Source organism: Micrasema longulum, unplaced genomic scaffold (genome assembly GCF_059751315.1).
Source record: "Micrasema longulum isolate JH-2025_06_02 unplaced genomic scaffold, ASM5975131v1 h1tg002447l, whole genome shotgun sequence".
Classification (NCBI taxonomy): Eukaryota; Metazoa; Arthropoda; class Insecta; order Trichoptera; family Brachycentridae; genus Micrasema; species Micrasema longulum.
In genome coordinates, this window is record NW_028279592.1 from 38,471 (window position 1) to 62,172 (window position 23,702).

At 31.4% G+C, this 23,702-nt stretch overlaps 1 protein-coding gene across 1 annotated transcript in view; it reads right to left on the reverse strand.

The window, feature by feature from the left end:
• LOC148272181 (semaphorin-2A-like) overlaps positions 1–23,228 on the reverse strand; it is a gene marked incomplete at its 5' end in the record, with an annotated part of 48,530 nt that extends 25,302 nt beyond the window's left edge. Inside the window, one exon of the mRNA XM_088240406.1 lies at positions 23,074–23,228. Within this exon, the coding sequence (XP_088096532.1) occupies positions 23,074–23,228 (155 nt within the window). The remainder of the gene's footprint in view (positions 1–23,073) is intronic.
• Between the last annotated feature and the right edge of the window lie 474 nt (positions 23,229–23,702).

Below are 23,702 nucleotides of genomic sequence, written 5' to 3' on the forward strand. Positions count from 1 at the left end.
GAAATATATGAATAACAATTTGAACTGTATCCAGAGAAAATTAAATGAATTCCTTATTTGACACCAACATTTTCCTAACAATGCAGGTCTTCAAAACAACTAAGGCATAAATGAGACGCCAAATATTAGTTCTCCGGAAACCTGGATATAAATAATTCAGTTCACATTCAACGTAATCAAATGATTTTAATAGAAGAAGCATCTTCACGCTAGCATTAGAACAACGCAATACACCATTATTTGCAGAGGCAATTCATTAATTCGATCACGACATTAATAATGTACAGGTAGACAGAATACGGTGGATATAAGTAATTTATGCAACTTGTACACGTCAGGAAATTGTATCTGTTTCAAAAACAACCACTCTTCAACCCTTTACATTGGCTCTTTTAGATACAAGCCAGAGATTTAACTAAAAAGAAAAAATAAACGTAGTAATATTTTGGGAATACAATACAAAACAAGTTGATTCATGTTAGTTAATTCAACAATATTTGAGTATGTCCAAATGCTTGCAAGCTGGCTGGATTTCCTCCCTAGGGAGTTGTTCATATTTAAATCTATCTTAACAGAGAGGGAAAATACTTTTGAGAAGGAAATATGTAAGTCTAGGCATTTACAGGGCTTATGGACGGTCAGGCGTTGCCTGGTAGGTGATTTGGTTCAGCCGGATGAATCTCAGCCAAGTGATAAAGGTTTCAGCTTTTTTACTTCACAAAAGTCAACAGATGGAAGAGTTGAGGAAATTTGGATGTTCAAACGTGGGGAGAATGGTGAATGTTACACAGTGTGTAAAGTGGCCACTTAAACCAGCCAACGACATATCATAAGCCCTGTAAATGCCTAGACTTCCACATTCCCTTCTCAAAAGTGTTTTCCCTATCTGTTGAAATAGATTTATCTTAGTTATTTGAGGTAAGGATTTAAGAGGTTAAGTCAACCCCTCAAGTTACACAGTTCTCTCGGGAGAACTGTGCGGTGATATGAGGTGGAGAGGGGGAAAAGGATGAGCAGAGGGGGAAGGAATAGTGGGGGGTGACGAAGGAGAACACAGAACGAAGATCACGTCTTGGCCAATCAAATTAACGGCAATCAGACGTCGAAAACAAAACACGCACAGAAATACTTGCGTACGGAGAACACAAATAAATCCAGGATTCAGACGTTCGGAAGTTTACCGTACTTTTTAAAGTCGAGGACAAAGGATATTACAATTTTTTTTAATGCGATACCCATATGATAATTTACATCTGAAAATATATCTCAAGTTCGAAAACGCTGCAAATTGGTTCATTATTTTACTTATTAAATCGATAGCTGAAAAATCTTGAAAAGGTAAATCAAGTATAGATAAACCCGCCCCATAGTTTTGTGGTTGGCGAGATCGCCTACCATGATAGAGGTTTCGTCTTTGATTCATAGTAAATTTCATTAATTTCTAAATTTTTAAGTTATTTACATTATAAGGACACAAGTGAAATGAAATATTAGTTGAATATATGGTTTAGGACTGCAATATTTAATTGCATCTTAAGTTTTTTTTATAATTTTAATTAGGAAGCAAATGAACAAGTTACAAAAGGTATTTATACATAGAGCGAAAAAAAAAGTACATAATATGAAAATATCTTTTTTTTTTAAATACTAAAAATATATTTTTTTAAACACTAAATTTAATAAGTAACATAAAAAATATGTTAACATACATAAATTTTAATTCTCGCGCAAACGATTATTGCATTCGCGACACCCCTAATACGTCACACTTCATGTAAATTCGGAACTTTGTTTGCGATCGTTTAAATTTAAATGGAACATCTTGACGTTACAATTATCAACGTTGTCGCGTTTTTGTTCACAGTGGAGTTTTAGTGCGAACTCTAATGTATGGGCGCGAAGTATGAAATTAGAAAAAAGATGATGAAAGTGGGTGAAATGCTGTCGAAATGCGATCCCTCAGACAAATGTGTGGTAAAACGATGTATGACAGGTGCACAAATGTCGAGATCCGTCAATTGTGTCAGGCCGAGATATGGATTATCGACAGAATCAAGAAAGGGGTGCTGCGTTGGTTTGGACATGTAGAGCGAGTGGACAGCGAAAGAACGGCTAAAAAGATCTACGATGCGAATGTTGATGGATGCAGACAACGAGGAATACTGAGAAAGACGTGGCACGATCAAGTCCATCAAATACTGAAGATGGACATGTCAAGAGTAGGAATAATCGGCGTGCGTGCATGAGAAGATGTATGAATGTAGAGGAAGCGAGGTTTGTATGCAAAGATAGAGTGATATGGCGTTCTATCTTCTCTGCTTACCCCTACGGGGAAACGGCGTGATGGTTTGTTGATGTTGTGTTTTTTTTAGATTTCTTTTTTTAAGTTATGCATGGAAACATTTCTCCACAATCTCCATATTGATTTTGAAAACACAGTTCATTTTTCTAAACCCATTACATATATTTTTTAGAGCAGTAGTATGTGATGTTTCCCTATAAGGACTGCCATCCAATTAGATGTTTTTACTTATTTAACCATGAACGTAAATCAACGAATTTAATAACCGAGTGGTAGAGGATGAATAAAGGAGAGTGGGAGTGTAAAACTGTATTTTACTCACGAAAATAGTGAAAACAATGATGAAGAGTAATGGACAACAAAACTTCTATTCGCTGTTAGTCTAAATCGTGTTTGTAAGTTTTTTCTGCGCCTCTCTCTCTCTTCGAAGGTGCCCCATGTCTGAGGATGGTGATCACGCCCGACTCCAGGCACGGCTCGTCTGTGGACAGTCTCCGTCCATCTGAAACGGTCTTGTGCTGTTCTGTCAGTTATAGTTCTCATCACTAAAACATTCATGCGCCTACTGGAGTGATTTGAAAGTTTCGTAAAAACGAGAGATGGTAAAATTATTAGTTATACATTAATATATTGTAAAATCCAACAAAATTTTCCCGTGTTTTAACGATTAAAAAAGTTTATTAATGTTTGCCTCTCGTGTAATTTCATATTTCATACTTAAATCTGAATACTCTTAATTCAGATTCTCCACTTATTTTGTATTTTAGAGAACACGTACGATGTTTGCTCGGAGACACTTTTCATATATAGCTCCAAGAGAGTTCAACGTCTTGGATAAACATATTAAGTTCTCCAAAACAACGTCTATATTTGAAATGAAGATCAATAATTAGATTTTATCGAGAGGTAGAGACCACTGTATAAGATTGCTTCGGGAATAAATTTATAATATCGATGCTGTCTTCATTATTATCCATTTATTTATATGTGTATATCATCTTTGAATAAACTTAAGAGTGATGCATAATTATTTGTAAATATGTATTTAAACTTTATTATTATATTTATTGAATTACATATTCTACCATATATGTAGACGTGTTACTATTATTACTTTATTGTATTATTTTGAATTTATTTTTACTATCAATGAATTACCGAATTGAATTTTATAATTTATTTTATTATAACAATAAATTATTAATAACATATTACCATGTATTATTATATAACTTTTCTGCATTCCATTTTTCGACATGTATAAATTTTAATTATTTATATTTTTCTATCATTATTTTGTATATTGTTTTGATTATTTTGTATATTTTTTTATATGTTAATAAATGTTTTTGATTCAAATATAAAAGAGTCCCGACTTAAGACGGATTTTTCTGGCAAGTCGGGACATAAAAAAATCTAATTGTACTCAATGATAAAATTGTGTATTTTGTGCATTAAATAAATAAGGCTGCAGGTTTATCTATCAAAAATAAATTCTTAAACATTATATAAATGTTTTTTTTTAAGCGCCAAACTCTGCTCTGTTAACAACAGGGGTACTTTTATTAAAGATTGCGATTTTGAAAAATGTATTAAATCTAGCAAGAAGAAATTAATAGGTAGAAATAGTACGAAATTTATGAAAAGAATTAGATTAAGATCCACAAAAAACAAATGCTGTTTGTAAACATTTAAACACAAACTTTTTTTTTATGCTCTCGTGTAATTTTATACTTCGTACTTAAATTTTTAAAAAATATATTCAGATTCTCCTCTTATTTTATATTAAAGGCTGTAGATTCCTCCATCAAAAATGGAAAAAAAATATATACATATAATTGTAATTCTCAATTTCATCTAAAAATATCAGGTTAAATTTGAAATATTTTTTGAATACTTCACATTACAAAGTATTATGATTATATTATATTTCTCATTCTACGTGTATTTGAACTAGTTAAACGTGGCATATATTTTAGCAGAAAATGAGAGCTCTTTACTGTTTTATTTAGAAAATCAACATTTAATTTGACTCACCCATTTTTACTAAGGGTAGTGCCCGTATCTTCCAGAAAAATCTGTACAATTACTAATTTATTCAAATACATTACTGCATTTGGATTTTCATTTGAATTAGTTATTTCTAGTCTAAACAAAACAATGACAGGTAATAAGCCGTATAAATGCCTTTAAATGACTTTGAAATGAAATCGAAAAAAAAAATGAAAAAAATGTCTGTTGGATAAGTTGAGTGCAATACTACTTTATCGGCCGTTAAAGCATTACTTAACTCGACGAGCGTACGGTATAAAGAAAAGAAGGCAATAAATTTAATATACGGGAGGTAATCGAAGGGTAGGTGCAATATGTACGTATCGCCTGATAGCTTTTTGTTTGCGGGACGGAGGAGCGAACTAATGTCATCAATACGTCACTGAAACAGAAGGACTAGGGTGGCGATAGTGGGTAAGGGGAGGGGGTTCGTGTGGTGAGTCGTTTTCTATAGTATGTACTTATTGACTGCATTATGCAGGAGTAGAGAATCCAATAAAAAACAAAAAATTGTGTTTTTTACAGTGACCAACCATTATATACGTTTTATCTCCCTTACTGTATGAGTAATTTTTAACCAATTTTGGGCTGAGAAAAACTTCTCTGATTGTAATTCGGTGATTCTTCATAACCATTTCATTCACTTTTTAAAAGTTTTCACCGGTTGTTGATGTGCTGAGGTGTCCGGGCCGTTTGTCATCTTCAACATCATCACGGCTATCTTGGATACGCCTATACGACTCGTAAACTTTACAAAACTTTATACAAATTCTTTGATCCATTTTTTTAACAAATAAAAATCAACGAGCTCATAAAAACACGTCTAACCTTAGCAGCGGCCACGAACAAAGTAAACAATAAATACAGCAAAAAAAAATAGCAAACTTTAGGGGCATGTGTACCAACATCATATAAAAAAAAGACAATCAAACTCTCCAAACCCGTGAATTTAAAAACTCCCGTTACTTTCTGAACAGACCTTATATACATTTCCAAAAAAATGGCTTCTTAAAATGAAATATTTAAGTAATCACAATAATTTAAATAGACAAAAACACTGTATTTATCCCATTTTTCAGTCTGTAGTACCAGTAACGATGGAATTCTTACCTTTAAAGTTAAGTTAAGATGAAAATGGTATACTTAGATAAATAAATATCGTTTAATACATAGGAATTTTAATAATTGTGACAAAATTACGGTAAATAGGCAAAATTTCGTATTTTACTACTCTAATAGCGCGTTGTTAAAGGTTTAATTACATAACATTTCAAGAAACTAGCAAATAATAATTAAAATATGTATTCATAAGTAGTAGAGAAACATTGTCTCCGACGTAAGAAAACGGTACGTATTTGTATAAAGATTACGAGTTTACTGTTTGAATTGTATCCGAGGCAATAAAACGGGAGAACAAAAGCGAAATAAGTCGCAACTTGAGGCATAAAATAAGAATACTAATGAAGCATAGAGTCACAGGTGCCGCGGGTTGAGAACGGCTGCCAGGAGGCTTTATGGCGTACTACCCTTAAACGGAGGTAATGCAGAGGTCGTTACCGGCAAACGATACGGAACCCTTTGTCGTAGAACCCCCACGAATCGTATGGCGATACCGTATAGGGTAGTTCACGAAATAAAGACCTAAAATTTTATTTTTTACATCTACTGTCGCGTACAAGAATATTGAAGGCATTTAAAATGTTACAAATTCGTGCATGCTTGCAAAACACGGTTTTTTACACAGGTTTTATTATGTTGATAGATAAACGCCTAACTAATTATTTATTGGAGGCGTAAAGAACAGTGTTATTAATTTTTCAGATTAATTCTAGAATTCATTTACGATTCAAAAATTTGAAAGTTTTTCACTGATTTGATTGACCATATTATACTCGTACAAATATTATTTTAATTTTATTTTTATTTTTATTTTTATTTTTATTTTTATTTTTATTTTTATTTTTATTTTTATTTTTATTTTTATTTTTATTTTTATTTTTATTTTTATTTTTATTTTATTTCATTTCATTGGAAAGCCGACAAACATTTAAAAATTTATAAGATACAATTATACTATAAATACATGTCATAAAGTCCAATTAGAGTCCTCCACATAACATTGTTAATGTAAATGTTGTCACATAAAAATTATACATAACATAAATTAACAAATCATACTAAACTTATAATATAACTAAAAATGTAAATGTAATACATATTATTAAAAATATATCTACCCTTGAATATTGGTCACACAGATGCACATTATAATAAAAAATACAACTTTAGTTGACCATACAGTGTTCATTTATTATGTGCCTACACACACAACTGCACATAACCTGCATAATATAGGCTGCGGACTCAAGGCGCAACATCATAACTTGAATTAATTTTGGAAATTTTATTTTTAAAGGAAGTTTAGGATATGTTATTAATACCAATAAAATTTAATTTCTGATTACACATATTGCAGGTTCTATTAACAAATAAATTTTGAAAAGATTTATAGAATTAAGTGAAAGAATTTTAGGGCATTCTATCATGTTATTCAAAGTTTTATACATAAAAATGGCGTCAGCCATGTTCCTGCGAGTTTGGAGAGTTTGGAGTTTAGGTAAGTTTGTAGATTCATCTGGACCTGTATTCTGAGCCAACCGTCTAAAATTGCAATACGACAATTATTGATTAATGACAATGAATGTAGCCATGTAATAGAAAAATTTAAAGGGATTATTTCCGCAGTATATTCTATCAAAGCAAACAAGGATATTTTTTTGATTCGAGTGATTTGATTGACTTTTATAGTTCATATAAAAAAAATACTAATGTGAATGTTTGAAAAAGCTCATTTGAATTTATACTAGCTTTTAACTAAAAAACTGAACTGCACACAATATAACAAAAAAAATTACTTGTATATTGAAATAAATGATAGCAAAAAATGCGTGGTCGTTTAAGCATTTAAATTTACATAAAAATAAATTAGAATCTATTTGTCTACAAGTAAATATCAAAATGATGCAAATTAATTATAATAATTATGGATATCCTCGTTAGGATAGTTAATGAGGGTTCATACAACGTAGTTAGTAACTATATAAACTAATTAGTTAATTTATGTATAATGTAACTCGAACCTCCCTTAACGGACGCGACCCTTTCTTAGGTAAACATATTCAGGGGTGCCTTTATTAGGTCGATTTTTCTTGTCTTTCTTCCGGCCCAGTCCGTTTCCTATGTTGACTCACTAACGATGGATTTTCTGTTCATGTGTTCTTAATACCTACTGCCTTCATTCTTCCTATTACTTTATCCTACCCTTTCATCCCTTCGACTGATAAGGAGATATTCTTTAACGGGAAGTTTGAGGTTGGGGTATATTGTGATTGATAAAATATGTTTTATGTAATTACAGTAATAGATTCCATTAAAAGGTATTAAATATCATTGATCTCTTTCAATAAGGATGCTTGTGTTTAAAGGTACAGAGGTTTTTGATTCCATCACAACATAAAAAAATTAAAATCGATTTTAACTTTCGTAAAGATCTCATTACTTAATTCATAAATAAAAGATGATTTCAAAATACGTGTTTTTGTAAAAATTTAATGCAATCGAGAGCGAATATGTTTGAGAAAGGAATATAGAAACATGGGTATTAAGAGGGCTAATGACCTGTCATTGGCTGGTTTAAGTGGCTACTTTACACACTGTGTAACAAATTTGAAATTGTGAAATTTTTAATTTCAATAAATAAATTGAATTAATAATAACAAAAATTTAACAATGTAACTTGATCTAAGAGAAAAGGGATAAGTATTTATTATAATAAGATGTACAATATTAAGACGAACTATGTTTTATGTATAAGCGATACTATTGTTCTTCTATTAAACTTTAACCACAGCGTTGTATCTACATACTTTAAGTAAGCAGGTTAATATGGGTTAATATGCTTAGTTCAATAATATGATGTTTTTCATCATTGGTAATTTTAAATTATGTAAAAACTTATAAATTATATATAAATTATACAAATTAAAAATACTTACTAATTCGGAAGTTTTCAATTATGTATATTTTAGATATACTTGTTCCAAAGATTTTTTATTTAAACATCAATGTAAATTAACATATTGCAACAGAAATGAAGAACATGTTAAAGAAGGTAATATAGAAATCTAGGCATCTACAGGGCTTATGACCTTTCAATAAATATTTTTTCAGGCGTTGCCTAGTATATAGGTGAAACAATTCAACTAGATGAATCTCACCGGTATAAAAAAAGGTTTCAACTCTTTAATTTCACAAACATCAACATATGAAAGAATCGAAGGAATTTAGATGTTCAAATATGGGCAAAATGGTGAATGTTACACAGTGTGTAAAGTGATCACTTAAACTAGCTATTTTTTTTTTGCACCACAACAGGCCAGGAGGCCCAATTACAGTGGTGAATTACATCACAAAAATACCCAGGCTTGAGAAAAATCACATTTTAATTTTTTTGTTCTGTGTTCTCACGAACCCGAAACCTTCCGTGCGTGAGTCAAGCGTCTTGACCACTACACTACGGAGGCCGCCGCTAATGACAGGTCAAAAGTCATGTAGATGCCTAGACTTCTATATTACCTTCTTTAGAAGGTTTTTCATATTTGTTGCAATATATTAATATGAGAAGCTCCCTAGTGAGTTGAATCTAGCCCTTGTCTACAAAAATTTGTATAAACTCAAAATATTGTTGATTAATGTAAATCTTGGAAGGTGACTCATTTTTAGCAAAAATGCTTTTTGTTTTATATTTAAGCAACTAAAATTTTGACGACAAACGAAGACTACAACGATTTCGTCTCTTAGATGTAAAAAATAATAGTAAAAGCAGATGCCTTAAATATTTATGTTTTATCACTTTTTTAGAAAAACAGTCAACATTTGCGATGTTTTCACATTTTTTCCATTGCCAGAAAGAACCCCTTTATTTTATATTGAATATTTAAGTGAATAAAAACACTGTTTAACCCTTACGAAAGGCTGTCAGGTAAGTTATAAAATTTACGCCCGGTGTTAAGAAAATATTCTAATCTTGCCACGTCTCTATAAACTTGCATCTGGGCTGGTAAATAATATATGTTGTCCTTTGTGCCCCACCAACAGACGCAGACGTTTATGAGGGGGATGAATCCTTAATAATTTAACACGATGCAGGAAGGAAGACATGAGAATGTTCCATAGAACAGGTTGCGAGGGAGATGTTAATGTTAAGATGGGAGTGTACCCACAATACAAATATTCATATTGTATTTTCGCTAATGTGAAATTACCCATGTACCATCTCAACTCTTGAGGCTGTGGTAAAAAAATCCATTGCACGCGGTGATGTAACATTGTGTTACCTCAAGCAAAAGACATAAATGACTGAAATTAATTTATCAAATATTTTTGTGTACAGTACATTATATTATTATCTTATATATATATTGTAAATTGATTTTTTTTATTTGTTTTTAACATTAATTTGTCAATACTATTTTTTTTGTTTAAATTCTTTACAAGTTATTTAAAATTTGCAATTTTCTTATATCCATTTTTTTTTATTTTGTATTATGCAAAGTTTCACTTTTTTTTGCATTGCAGCATGCTTTTTCTATTCTACATGAATACAAAAAAAAGTGTTGTTTATTTTTAAAATTATTACTTACTTTGTTTGTACTTACCTGTATATTTTTTGTAAATGCCCCTTGGGAGTATTGTAAAATTAAATAAAAAAAATAATATTCTGAAGTTAAGACATTGAAAAAAAAACATAGACACACACTGTTTAATAATTACTTTTCTATAATTTAAAAAAATAAATTAAAATTAGCCCTGTTATCATCATCATTCCCTTTTTGCACCTAATGGTACATAGGACACTGTATTTGTACACCAGTCGCAGAGTATCTCAATCATTTTTGTTACATGAAGGTAAGATGATTAGTTTTAGGCTTCAGGTACCAGTCCAGGGTCTGTGAAATATTCTAAAACAAATAAATATTTCATATCAACTATGTCGGGAATCAAACTTGAATGGTAGGCAAAAGTGCTGACCATTACACAACGAGGCCAACAAATATGGCCCTGCTATAGCAAACTTCATTTTAAATCATAATTATATGCGCGCACCTCCGCGCACTGCCAATTACCGACTGAATTTGTTTCCCCCAAACACCGATCATAAAACAGCGTCTCTGTCTATCTTTGAGCTCCTTCTGATACAGATTTATTCCTGTATTGGCGTCATATTCGTTTCTTGCATTGCAAGGATAAATATCTGTTTTATTAAAATCCTTTATATTTATACAAACCTTACTTTCTGAACCTGGTGTGAAAGTGTCTGTTTGAAGATTACAAAAAATACATCATTTCAAAAGAAGCAAAATTACTCATAGTTGAACTGTTAATTTTACAACATTCGAAACCGGTAGACATAGAAAAGTCGGTAAGTGGTTATGTACAAATTATTAATCCCCTTTAGTAAATTGTATTCAATTCATTTTACACAACAAAAAAAAAAGATATTTTAGCCACATTTTAACGCGATATGTCCGATAATGAATATTAAATTTTTTGAATAAATAAAATCTTTTTGTAATACGGAATAAACTGAATATATAACGTAGTAAATAATATTTGGAGTATGTCCAAAAGTTTTAATACATATCTGGACACCTTAGATTTTTAAAAATATAAATTGTTTCTACTCGTTTGTAAGATTTCGCCCCAAGGGAGCTGTCAAAAAAAAAAAAAAAGGGGCAATTAAAAGTATAGGCATTTGCAGAGCTAACGACCTGTCCTTGGCTGGTTTAAGTGGCCACGTGAACCAATCAATGACAGACCTTAAGCCCAGTACAGGGCTTGACTTCCATATTCCCTTCTGAAAAATATTTTCCCTCTCTGTTGCAATAAATTTAAATCTGATGTCAAAATTAACGACGATTATTCAATTTAAAATAGTTTTGCATCAATAAAGTATTGTCAAATGTATTTAATCAAAATGATGTTAATACCGTTTTAATAATTTAAAACTATAAAAAAATATTTCGTCTTCTGCTTGGCAACAATAATATGCTCCAGATAGCTACTTAAACTAAATTAATTAACTAGGCATAATAACCACTTGGTAGGCAGAATAACCCTGTTTGACAGTACGTTATGTATATTATTTAACGGAAGTTTAGGATCATCAAGACTCACTCCGTAAGAGGGAGATTTTGACTTTAGCAGTGGAGGTACAGTTAAACTTTTACTGCAATGTTGCTTCTGACAGGTTGAGTACTCTAAAATTGTTTGTGGATGTGACATGAACTGACAGGGGTGATTCTCAATTCAAGGGTTGATTCAGTATTAATTTACCTCTTAAGCGATTGGATTCATCTAGTAACATGTCTGTTTTACTGCTATTTTTTTACTGCGAAATTATATTATTGTTGATTTTATTGGATCAAAAAAATATTCTAGAAATGTCAACGCGGCAATTTGTCAATAACATTGGTATAAATACCTTAAAACAGAGAAATAATACACAAACGCATATAATTTCTAGTGACGCCTAAAGGTGCATCACCATCACCATTAATCCCTTATCCACACCCGGTGGTACATAGGGCAGTTTAAAGACAGTTAAATAATGCAGTATAAAACCACCTTATAAACAAATTATTTAAGTTAATTTATCTACAAAGTAAAATTAAGTTTTCTGTATGAAAAATATTTGATGTTGACAAGTTTTTTTTAAAGCATGTTCAATCAAAGGTTACCGGTGAAGATACTTTGAATTTTCATTAAAAAAACATATTTTCGTACATCAACATAGATTTTCTTTTATACCGTCTCGATATGCACCGATGAAGAGATAGTGCTTGTTATCGCGGCCCAGGAATGAACATTTCTGAAGATTAAATATTATATATAATTAATTATGTGGAGTTGGAATCTTAATTTTTTTAGAGTCGTTGATTTTAATTTTAATAATAATGCGTTACAACCACTGAATAGATTATATATATTGTCACAACCCATAATCGCATCTTGATATTTTAATTTTTATGTTATTCAGATCTAAATTTGTTGCAACCGAGGAAAAATATTTTTGAGAAGGGAATATGGAAGTCTAGGTATTTGCAAGGCTTATGACGTGTCGTTGGCTGATTTAAGTAGCTACTTTACACACTGTGTAACTTTAGCTATTCTGCCTGTGTTTAAACATACAAAATTTTCTCAACTTTCCAGATGTTGACTTTTGTTAAGTAAAAGAGGTGAAACCTGTATCATGACCTGAAACACAATAAAGTGTAAAGTGGCCTCATAAACCAGCCAATGGCAGGTCATGCCTAGTAAAGGCTTAGACTTCCATATTTCCTTCTCAAAAATGTTGTCTCTCTGCTGCAACAAATTTAGAATTTATTGGAATCACATAAAAAACTTACTCAAATAAGTCAGGCAAAGTTAGTTCTTTTGTTATTTGTTATAATAACACTTGCTTTTTTTCCGGTTATTTGGCTATTTGGATTAGGTACTGGAGTTCGGATAAACGTACATTATGTAAGGTTGAGATGAGCATCATTGACAAAATCAAGAAGGAAGCTCTGCGTTAATTCGGACACGTAGAGCGAATGGACAGAGAAAGAAGGATAAAAATATTAACAATGCGAATATTGACGAATGCAAAAATAGAGGAAGACACAAAAAGACATGGCGAGACCAAATCTAACAAATACTTTAAGATGGACATGTCAAAAGTTGGAATAATCGGCTCGTGTGCATGAGAAGATGTATGAATGTAGAGAGACAGGCATTTGAAGAGAGAGTAATATGGCGTTATATCCTCTCTGCCTACCTTTATGGTAAAACGGCATGACGGTTAACTGTTTTTTTTTAAAGCCAATCAATAAGCTTAACTAGGCCTTAACAGATTGGCATTAATGAGTAATACTTAATCTAAACAGTCTTGAAATCTATTTAAATTTACAAAAGGTAAATATGGCATAATCTAGGCGGACCTGACGAGTGTGTCATCGCGAGTCAGGAGCGACAACACCGTTTGCTTCTTGAATGCCTGCCCTTGCTGTAGGAACACATTGACATTACCGTTTAATAAAATTTGCTCACTGTTCTGAGGATCCTTGGCAGAGGGGAAAATAATTCGATGTTAGTTTTATAATTTCCCACAGCAAAGACAAGATTGGTACGCAAGTTACGGCGAGGTACATTAAGGTTATCATGGGCATCTATACAGTTCGATATTAATTTGTGCAAGCATATAAAATCAGCCAAAACCCTTCTGAATTCTAAACTAAAGATATGAAAGTACTCTAGACGATCATAATAGTTTATTATAAAAATATTTGATCCGATTCTAAATATTAACGATTTTAAAAAATATGTTGCACTGATTCAATCCGCGTTATAGGAGACCATATTATATAATTAAATTCATGCAAACTACGAACAAATGATTTATAAAATTTAATTGCAAATCTTAATTGCAATTTATTTATTTATTTAGTTATAATATATACGGCCTAAGCCAATTACAACAGTTACATGAAAAAACATAAATGCAAGAAACTGAACAAAAAGAAGATAAAACTATTTAGCAAAGACAAACAAGGGCAAAACAATAATTATATACAATATATTCATAAAAACGAAAGACCTAAGACTTCGAGCTAAACCATGCTAATCCAACTTCATCCCACACTGTTTAGTCGCGAAGAGATCGACAAAAAGCCGGAAGATCTATCCCAAAGAATTCCAAGTCGTGTGATGAATGGACTAATCTACACATTCTGGACATTGGGGCATAAAACCAAAGTTGCCTTTAGAATATTTTATAAATAGCAGATTTTGACTTCTGGTGATACGGTTGGGAACATGAAAAGAAATTGATTGCAACAGAGATGGGACATCACTTATAGCATTAAGTATTTTGAAAATGCATATAAGGTCCATCACAGTTCTACGTCACTCCAATGAAGACAGATTAAGAGATTGCTCTATTTCAAAATAGGAATAATTACCTCTTTGTAATCCGAGCAACCATGCCACTTTTCTTAGAAAACGGTGTTGGACAGACTCGATATGGTCAATATGAGTCCTGTAGAATAGAGACCAAATAGGAGAAGCGTATTCTAGATGGGGTCAAACTAGTGAGCAATAAAGAGTTTTGATGGTATTAATATTTACTCTATTGATAAAACCGAGAAGTTTGAGAAATTTGTTTACAATATTATCAATGTGTTCACGATAGGAGAGTTTACTATTTAAAGTAATGCCAAGATCCTTTATTGAAGAAACCATTGAAAGAGAAGTATTATTTAGTTTGTTGTTGAATTGTATAGGTTTTTTTGTCGCGAGAAAGATATTATTTTACATTTGTCAATGTTAAGTTGAAGACAATTGATGTCGCACCATTCATTAAAACAATTGATAACATGTTGAAAAATAAGACAATCATTGGGACAAGCAATTTTTGTTAGATAAATGGAGTTGCGATGTATTTTAATATCCCAGAGGTTTGACGGCTAAAAAACGTTATATCTCAAAACTTCCTGTTTTGGCATTCACCCTTCATATCCTGTAACCTTCGTATGTAAATATTAAGCAGAAGGTAAATCAAGGATGTCTTTAAGAGACCTGCAAAAACTATTGTATTTACAGTGTAATATATCAATGGCACTAAAATTATCATTGTAGGTAGTCTGTTTTCTTCATATTTAATGTAATAAGTCGAATGCCGAGGAGTGCAAAATTATGAGTTTTATGGATAGAGGCTTGATCCGGAATTTCGTAGGCTTTCAACAAGATGATTTACAATTTTGTAAATAAACATCACATTCAACACGATAGGCCGAGTTGCGCGATATTTAATTTTACAAAAACAAGAGGACTCAGTCCTACTTGAATACGTAACAAATAAATTTACATAAGACAATGCATCTTTAGCAATACAGCATGACATATTGTATTCAGGCATTAATTCACATCACTCCACCGCCTCATTAGCCATCTAAACAGTCTGAGCTAATTCTATTAGGAAACATCCTGTCTAAGTTACTCCTCGTATGTAGACATGATCTGAATACAAATAAACATGCTTGGAGTTCTTCGCGTTGTTGCCTACGTACATTGTAGAGTTCCACAGGCTTAACTTGATGCGATCATTCTACTTTTGTACGTATACTGTAAACTTGGTAGGTTACGTTTTATTCATAGGAAAAGAAAAGTAGAATAATTCAAAGCAATGTGTACATGAGTGAATACAATAATTATTATTCATCGTATCTAACGTTTTCTCATACCTGTCGCAAAATATCAAGGAAAAAATATTCAAAGCCGGATTGAAAAAGGGATTCTCAGCCTACTGGCAACATAGCAGAATACATGATATTTCAAGTGTCGCATTATATATTCAGATGGTAATACTGATTTAAAAAAATAGTTCAATGCATGAACATACTGTTTTAGCGGTACATCACCAAATATCTTCAATCGGGTAGGGGCCGTGGTCATAAAATCACGTATCAGAAGTCGAAAGATACCCCGCTTTACAATAATTTGATAACTCATACTGATTATTTTTTTAAAACGACGTTTGCCTTACACACAGTAGTTTCGGGTTCGATTCTTAGGAGATCTAGTGTAATAGGGAAATATCATATATTACGAATACCAATAAAAGTATACATTATGGATATAAAATAAAAAATTACATTCTCAAAATTAATTTGGATATTGTTGAGAAATGTTTTCATGGTTAATTTTTTTTTCTTTTTTTTAAAAATACGTCACTAGAAAAACGCGACATGTTTGGCCTTGATAGTTGTGACGTCAAGATTTGAGACAATGTTATAAACAAATTTGAATGGTCAGGAATAAATAATCATAAACCGTTACGTATTAGGGGCGTGGCCAATGGAATGACCGTTTTTGCGGGAATTCAAAATTACAAATTTAAAATAATAAAAAAAAAAAACTCTATCGCCATACGGGGTGAAAATCGAGTTTTGAAAAAAACCATCCTCAATTGAGAATGTCCTGTAATTCACCAAAGTAATAATTTGAAAATGGCCCTGAAATCGGATTATTTTGGTAAATACATTGAAGTGTTAATCATCCTGTTAATTAATTATTATAAACGTTGTTGTAGTGTATTTTAAATAACTTCCTTCTTTATCCTCTTAACCTTACTTGCTTACATAATTCTTAAACAGATGCTTGGCGTGTTATTCCCCAAAAACAAAAAAAAACTGCTTTGTTCTCTTTCTTTCTATGAAACGTTTCACATTAGTCAAAATATGTTCCACTCGGTAATTATTAGATGGAAAACAATTTTGATGAATTTAGTGATGCTATATCTTCTTCCGTCTCTTTTTAAAATACTGCATCCATCAGCATTTACATTGTAAATACTTTAAAATGTTCATTCGCTCTGCATGTCCAAACCAAAGCAGAAACTCCTCACTTGATTTTGTCGTTAGTGTTTGTCTTAGCCTAATGGATGTCGACGTCTCTGCTAAAGAGAAATTGCATTTTGAAAAGTCAAAAGTAAAATAATTGTGTATGATTATAGAAAAAGCGAGGTCTGTGTGGATGAGATATATGAAAGAGGCGATCTATCCTCTTTCTACGTTTACGGGAAAACTGCGTAAAGGTTTGTTTGTTTGTTTGACCATAAATTTTACAATTTCATTACAACAAAATATCCTAATGTTGCATTTAATAAGCGATACACTAAATTTACCTTTTAAATGATTTTTTAGAACTATGGAAACTATTTAAGCTGTAAGTATCCAAACTGTTACATAGCCTTTCGGTAAAATGTGTTTTGTATAATTTCTATGAACTAAATAATGCGAGGGAAATTCTGTTGGACCCGAATTAATTACAACTAAATATTTCCCAGACGGTCGACATAATTTATTACATTAATTCTAGGGTGTCTTGATAATTCCACAGGTCCGAGTTAGCATAGCCGACCTGACCGACCATGGCAAACCATAAAATGGCCGACCGGGGTCTATTCGACTCCTCAAAAGACGCTAAGCTAAAAACTTAAAAACAGTTTAACAAACAAACTTTTAAAAACAACCACATGGATTTTTTAAACTTTTACAAGTTAAGCTAAAACACAGCTATAAGTAGATATTTGAATGCCTAAATTATTCATAAAAACATTTCACACGTTTAACTTTGAGTTAGGTATTCAATAACCAATACTATTTTGAAAATCATCAACTTTTCTGCTCACTCAAATTTAAAATACACATTTGGTCGTAATATATTCATAATTACAATACGCGTTGAATCTTCATGTATCTAAGTTTCGCTCAACAAAGTTTGACAGTAGGTCCTTGGAAAATATTGGCCATTCCGAATATAATACATTGCCTGATGAGCTAAGACACGAAAAACTGAATAAAAAATTCAGAAGTGTCGCAATTAAAAAATATTTCTTAAATCTTTTTGATAGTGATAATTATTAATGTAGTTTATATAAGATGGTATTTTATGTTTCTTATACAATAATGTTTTCTTTTTATTTCGGATGTATTCATTTGTATGATATTATGTATTGTCAAAAAAATGATTTTTCTTATGTACGGTCCCAAATGAGTTTCTTTAAGGGAGTATAATATTTAATTTTTGTATAAAAAAAAAAAAAAAAAAAAACACATATTTTTTCTAAAACGGATCATAATAAAGCTTATTTTTCTGAAATGATAGTGGATATTAATTGAATATCTCTCTATTCAGGCAGATAAATAATAGAGTTAGAGTGAAATAGAAGCGGAACCCTGGATGAATGTTTTAGAATCTATGGCTAAAGTGAAGATAAGTCTGCCTCGTAGTGTAATGGTTGCCGCACTCGTTTACCACGCTCGAGGTACTAGTTTCGATTCCTGACAAGATAGTATCCAGGTATAGTAATTTTGATTTTAAAAGTGATTCTGCACAGCAATATTTCAGTGTTCATAAACTGGCGCCTTAAGACTTACCCTCTATTTAAAAAATAATTACAATTCGCTGCAATTCAAATACCAATTCAGTGCCATATGCATCACTGGGTACGGATAGAAAAATGATGAATGATGGATTACAACTTTCAAGTTTCATATTAATAATTATCATATAAGTATTTGGATCTTTCAGGATTTCTGACCTGGAATACATTTGCATGACCACGGATTTAAAACATATTAATATCATCAAAATTCTTTACTGCCCACTAGGTTCGACACCATCTAGAATATTCTTCTTAAATTAAATCTTCATTCTATTGGACTAATACCTATCTCGAGTCTGACCAAAACCGTTTTCTAAAAAAGTGGCATGGTTGCTCGGATCGCAAAGGGGTAATTATTCCTATTTTGAAATAGAGCTCTCAATCAGTCTTTATTGGAGAAACGTTGAACTCAGATAGACCTTATATGCATTTTAAAACACTTTATACTATAAGTGATGTCCCATCTCTGTTGTTATAATTTTTTTCATGTTCCCAACCGTGACACCAGAAGTCGAAATCTGTTATTTATCAAATCTTCTAAGAGAAATTTTAGTTTTTATGCCCCAATGTTCAGAACGTGTAGATTAGTCGATTCGTCACACAACTTGAATGTTTTAAGGATAGATCTTCCGGCTTTTCGTAGATCTCTTTGCCACTAAAACAGCGTAAGATGAAGATGGATATGGCTTAGCTCAAAGTCTTACATGTCGATCGTGTTTATAAATATATTGTTTACCATTATTTTAAAGCCCTTGTTTGTCTTTGCTACATAGTTTTATGTTATTTTTATTCAGTTTCTTATGCATATTTTGTTTTTTTTCATATAACTATCGTATAACATATAACATTTTAACCATTAAACTACAAGTAGGTGCCACATACATAAGGTTTAATTTTGAAAAATATATTTATAAATAAATATAAATATATTTGCCTGCGTGGCTGGCAAAAAGAACAAACGACATTTTAAGCTTAATACTTTTTTAAAAAGAAATAGTGTTTTAAAATGCATATTTTACAAATTTCGGCATAAAATTTATTGGTTTTAAAATATATTAATGTACGAGTAAATATTAAGAAATACAAGATATTTTCTATCGACATATTCAAAGTATAATCATCACAATGTGCTCTTAAAATGAATTATACCTATTTCAACTATCGCGAAAAATCGTTAAACACTAAAACAAAGAATATTTTAGCTTATTAAATACATTTTTGGTTACACACATAGAAAAGACAATTGTATGATAATATATTATGATTTTAATTGTTGGAATAAGCGAATGATTTAAATGGGCGTACGACTTTAATAATCACATGAATTTTCAAGGGTTAATCTCAGGCGGAAAACAATAAGTATGGAATTATGTTGTCAGCGTATCTAAAATATGGGGGACACCCACATACTTAAAAGTCCAATATTTCAATTTTTGTCGCTTGTTTAAGCTGGGATTAATAATTTAACATAATTTTATACGAGGTACGTGGGAGGGACTCTAACTTCGATTAAGTACAGTTAAAATTCACGAATCCTTCAAATTATCGCGCAATTTAAATAACGTATTAAATCATATGTTGACGACTGTAAATTATAAAAATAAATGCTACCATAAAGGAAAAATTATAAGAACTCATTATGCTATTTATTTTGCAAAGATTGTTAAGATATAATCCATTTTTACATTATCTAAATAAGGAGATTATTACTACAATAACCAATAAACCAATAATCAATCTGTTTACAAATATTTAACAGTCAATTTATTTAAACTAACGTATACAACATGCATAATGTCCCCATGTGTACATCATAATATGTATGTAAGATTTATAAACTGAATATGTATTAAATATTATACTACTTTTAAACTACGTCACACAATTTGGTAACGGCTGTTAGTAAATAAATAAATATAATTGAATCAACAATTTTTTGAGTTTGTATAAATTTTTGCTACGTTAAGACATACTCAAAACATTGTTGATGGAGGATAAAAATTGAAAATATGTTTTCAGGCTTTGCCTAGCAGGTGAAAACGTTTGGCCGATTGAATCTCACTCACACATAAATAAATAACTGTCACCGTTTATTTATTTCCCAAAAAATAAATATTAATAAAATGCGCCCAAGCCCGTTCACAGTGAATGAAGAAACTACCAGATTATTTCAGCTTATTTCTTCATGGAAATATGTAACTGCCTGTTTTTAAATTCGTAAAACCCAGTCGCTGTTATTTTTTCCTAAAATAAACTCAGTCAGATTACAGATGTTATTAAAAGACTATCTGTTTCATGAACAGTATTACAAACATGATTTTTTAAGACCTATTTTTCAAAAATATTATACAGTTGACTTTTTATGACAGTTAACTTTTTCTGTTCTAAACGTCGATACAATGTTGCATCAGTGAACCCTTTTTCTTTTAAAACACTAGGGATGTTACCCAGAAAAATCGAATGTTGATAATTTTGTTAAATTTTGTACTTATCTTATTTTGTTCCTTAAATTTAGTATAGAAAATAATAATGGGACAGGGATTCGACGTATAATTTTTAAAATAAAATAACAGTACCTATAAGTACTTCTTCCATAGTAACTGAATTCAATTCACATATATTATGTTTGAAGTCTGAATCGATTCATTCACTTTAATCGATGTTTTTAAGCAGATAACCTCACTATAAAGCTAGAACTGACAAATGTCAAATGTGACCTATTAAATTGGCCCTACTATAAGTACAAATTTAGGTTAATTTTTTGACGATTACCTACATAAAAATACACCGCTCGCTACTTCATTACGCCATTAGATTAGGCAGAGAGAATGGACTGTCAGAAACAAATATCCTGATATTCTATTTCTTACATTTATTCAAAATAACAAAATAGAATACGAATTCTAATTCAATTTTTTTATTGTCTCACAAAGGGGGTTTAACAATGACGGAACTGATCTAAATACGCTATTCTGTCAGTACCATAATTATCACTAATGGCACTTTAAGCGCTCTGATACACGAGTCGGATTACACCCCAACCCGGCAGTAGGAGCACGGAAATAGGTTTAATACGTAAATAATTATCTGACATGAAGATTGATTAGGCATCAGCAGACCGCTTGCAACTGACCGCGACCCGCGTTTTGCATACCATGAACATTGATGGGCGATAGGAAAAAACACGCCTTAACTTCCTACAGTGTAAACGGGTGAACTTGTAAGTACAAAGTAAGAAATTTACATTTAATTGGTCGCATGTGTTTTTTGTCGTGCGAGATAGCGCCTTTTTTTTCACCTATAGCATATTTATGGAAGTATTGTAGTATACAGATATCTCTTTTTATAAATGTGTATTATTTACGTATAGATAGATACTTAAACGAAGATTACTCAAATGTGTAAGTCTAAGCATATTTTTTTTTAAAGCCAACCAACAGGCTTAAGTAAGCCTTAATAGATTGGCATTAATGAGTAGTACTTAATCTAAATATTCTTAAAATCTGCTTAAATTAACAAAGTGTATAATTAACATAGCATAATCTAGGCGGAAATGGCAAGTGCGACATCGCGAGTCAGGAGACACAACACCGCGTGCTTCTTAAATGCCTGCCTTTGCTGTAGGAACACATCGACAGTACCGTTTAGTGAGATTTCGTTCACTGTTCCGAGGATCCTTGGCAGAGGGAAAAAGAATTCGATGTTAGTTTTATAATTTCCCACAGCAAAGACCAGATTGGTACGTAAGTTACGGCGAGGTACATTAAGGTTATCATGGGCATCTATACAGTTCGATATTAATTTGTGCAAGAATAGGAAAAGAATCCGATGTTAGTTTTATATTATTTATTATTTACGGCCTAAACTGTACAACAGCAGTTATGTGAAGAAACAAATGTACTAGAAACTGCTCAAAAATAATAAAAAACTAGATTGCAAAGACAAACAAAGTAATAAAATTGTTTGAAATAACAAGTTTGTTTGCGAACAAAATATATGGAAATATTTATAATACATAACGTAACTTTCATAAAAAACTTTATTACAAATTGTAATATTGAATATCCTATTTAATATTTGTAGTAACTATTAACGAAAACATCGTATTAAGATTATTTTTATTCATTGTTTTCACTCAAATAATTTACGGCATTGAAAAAATTAGGGGACAATTTTTTTTATTTTCTGAGACATTACTTTTTTTTTCTCCTGCATCCATAATAAATATATAAACGTTATTAATTGGCGTTATTTCTTTAAATTGTTATTCTAGACTTTGTATATTGTTAAAGACTACGATTTCATAAAAACATTATTTGGCTTCCCTTATAGAAACCATAATTTCACATTGTAACTTGATAAATCTATAGTAATAACTAGGAAAATTAATTTAATTGTCTTAAGATACAAGCAACAAGGAAGACCGAGAAAGACATGGTAAGACAAAATCCAACAAATATTCGAAGATGGATATGTCAAGTCAATAATCGGGGTGCGTTCATTAGAAAATGGATTAATGTATAGAAAGCTAGGTCCGTAACTTAATATTAAGTCATGTGGTGTTTTATCTTCTCCGCTAACTCTTACGGGGATATAGCAGGATTGTTTATTTCCCCAAATTAATAATTATTGTTTCTGAGACTTTATACTGGAATATAAAAGTATGACTTACTTGTGCCAGCATAATAAACGGTGTACTCAAGATCGTTCCCTAGCATGTCCACTTTAAATCTGTCAACCACCAGCCTCATGAAGAACAGGTCCCTCTTGTAATAAACTGGCTTCTCACTCTCATGGGTAACAGCAGCGTCCATCAAAGGGTGTGATCTGGAAGGAAAAATACAATCTTAGAGAAAACCATTGGTAAAGCTGGTTAAGACGCAAACTTTTTCTGAAACATGTATTTTTAGGAAACAGGAGGAAAAGCTAAAATTAATATTCTTAATTGAAGTAACATAATATTGAAACTTGTTGCAACACAGAAGGAAAACATTCTTAATGAGGAAATGCATGAAATATTTGCCAAGGCATTTCGCACCCTATATAAATCCATCATCAGAACGAATATATCGTACCGATGTGAGGAATGAACACTAGAAGCAAAGTTTGCTGAAATGCTGGACATCTTTGACAGGAGAGTGGGACGTAGTGGTGCGAGTGGTTTATTGAGCAAAACGTTCATGGAATACGACGTTTTCTTTACAAAATTCAATCACATCAACATCTAAACATTAAAATGGTTAGAACTTCTTTGGCACAGAGACAATATTCTTACGTAGGACAAAAACATTATAATATAAT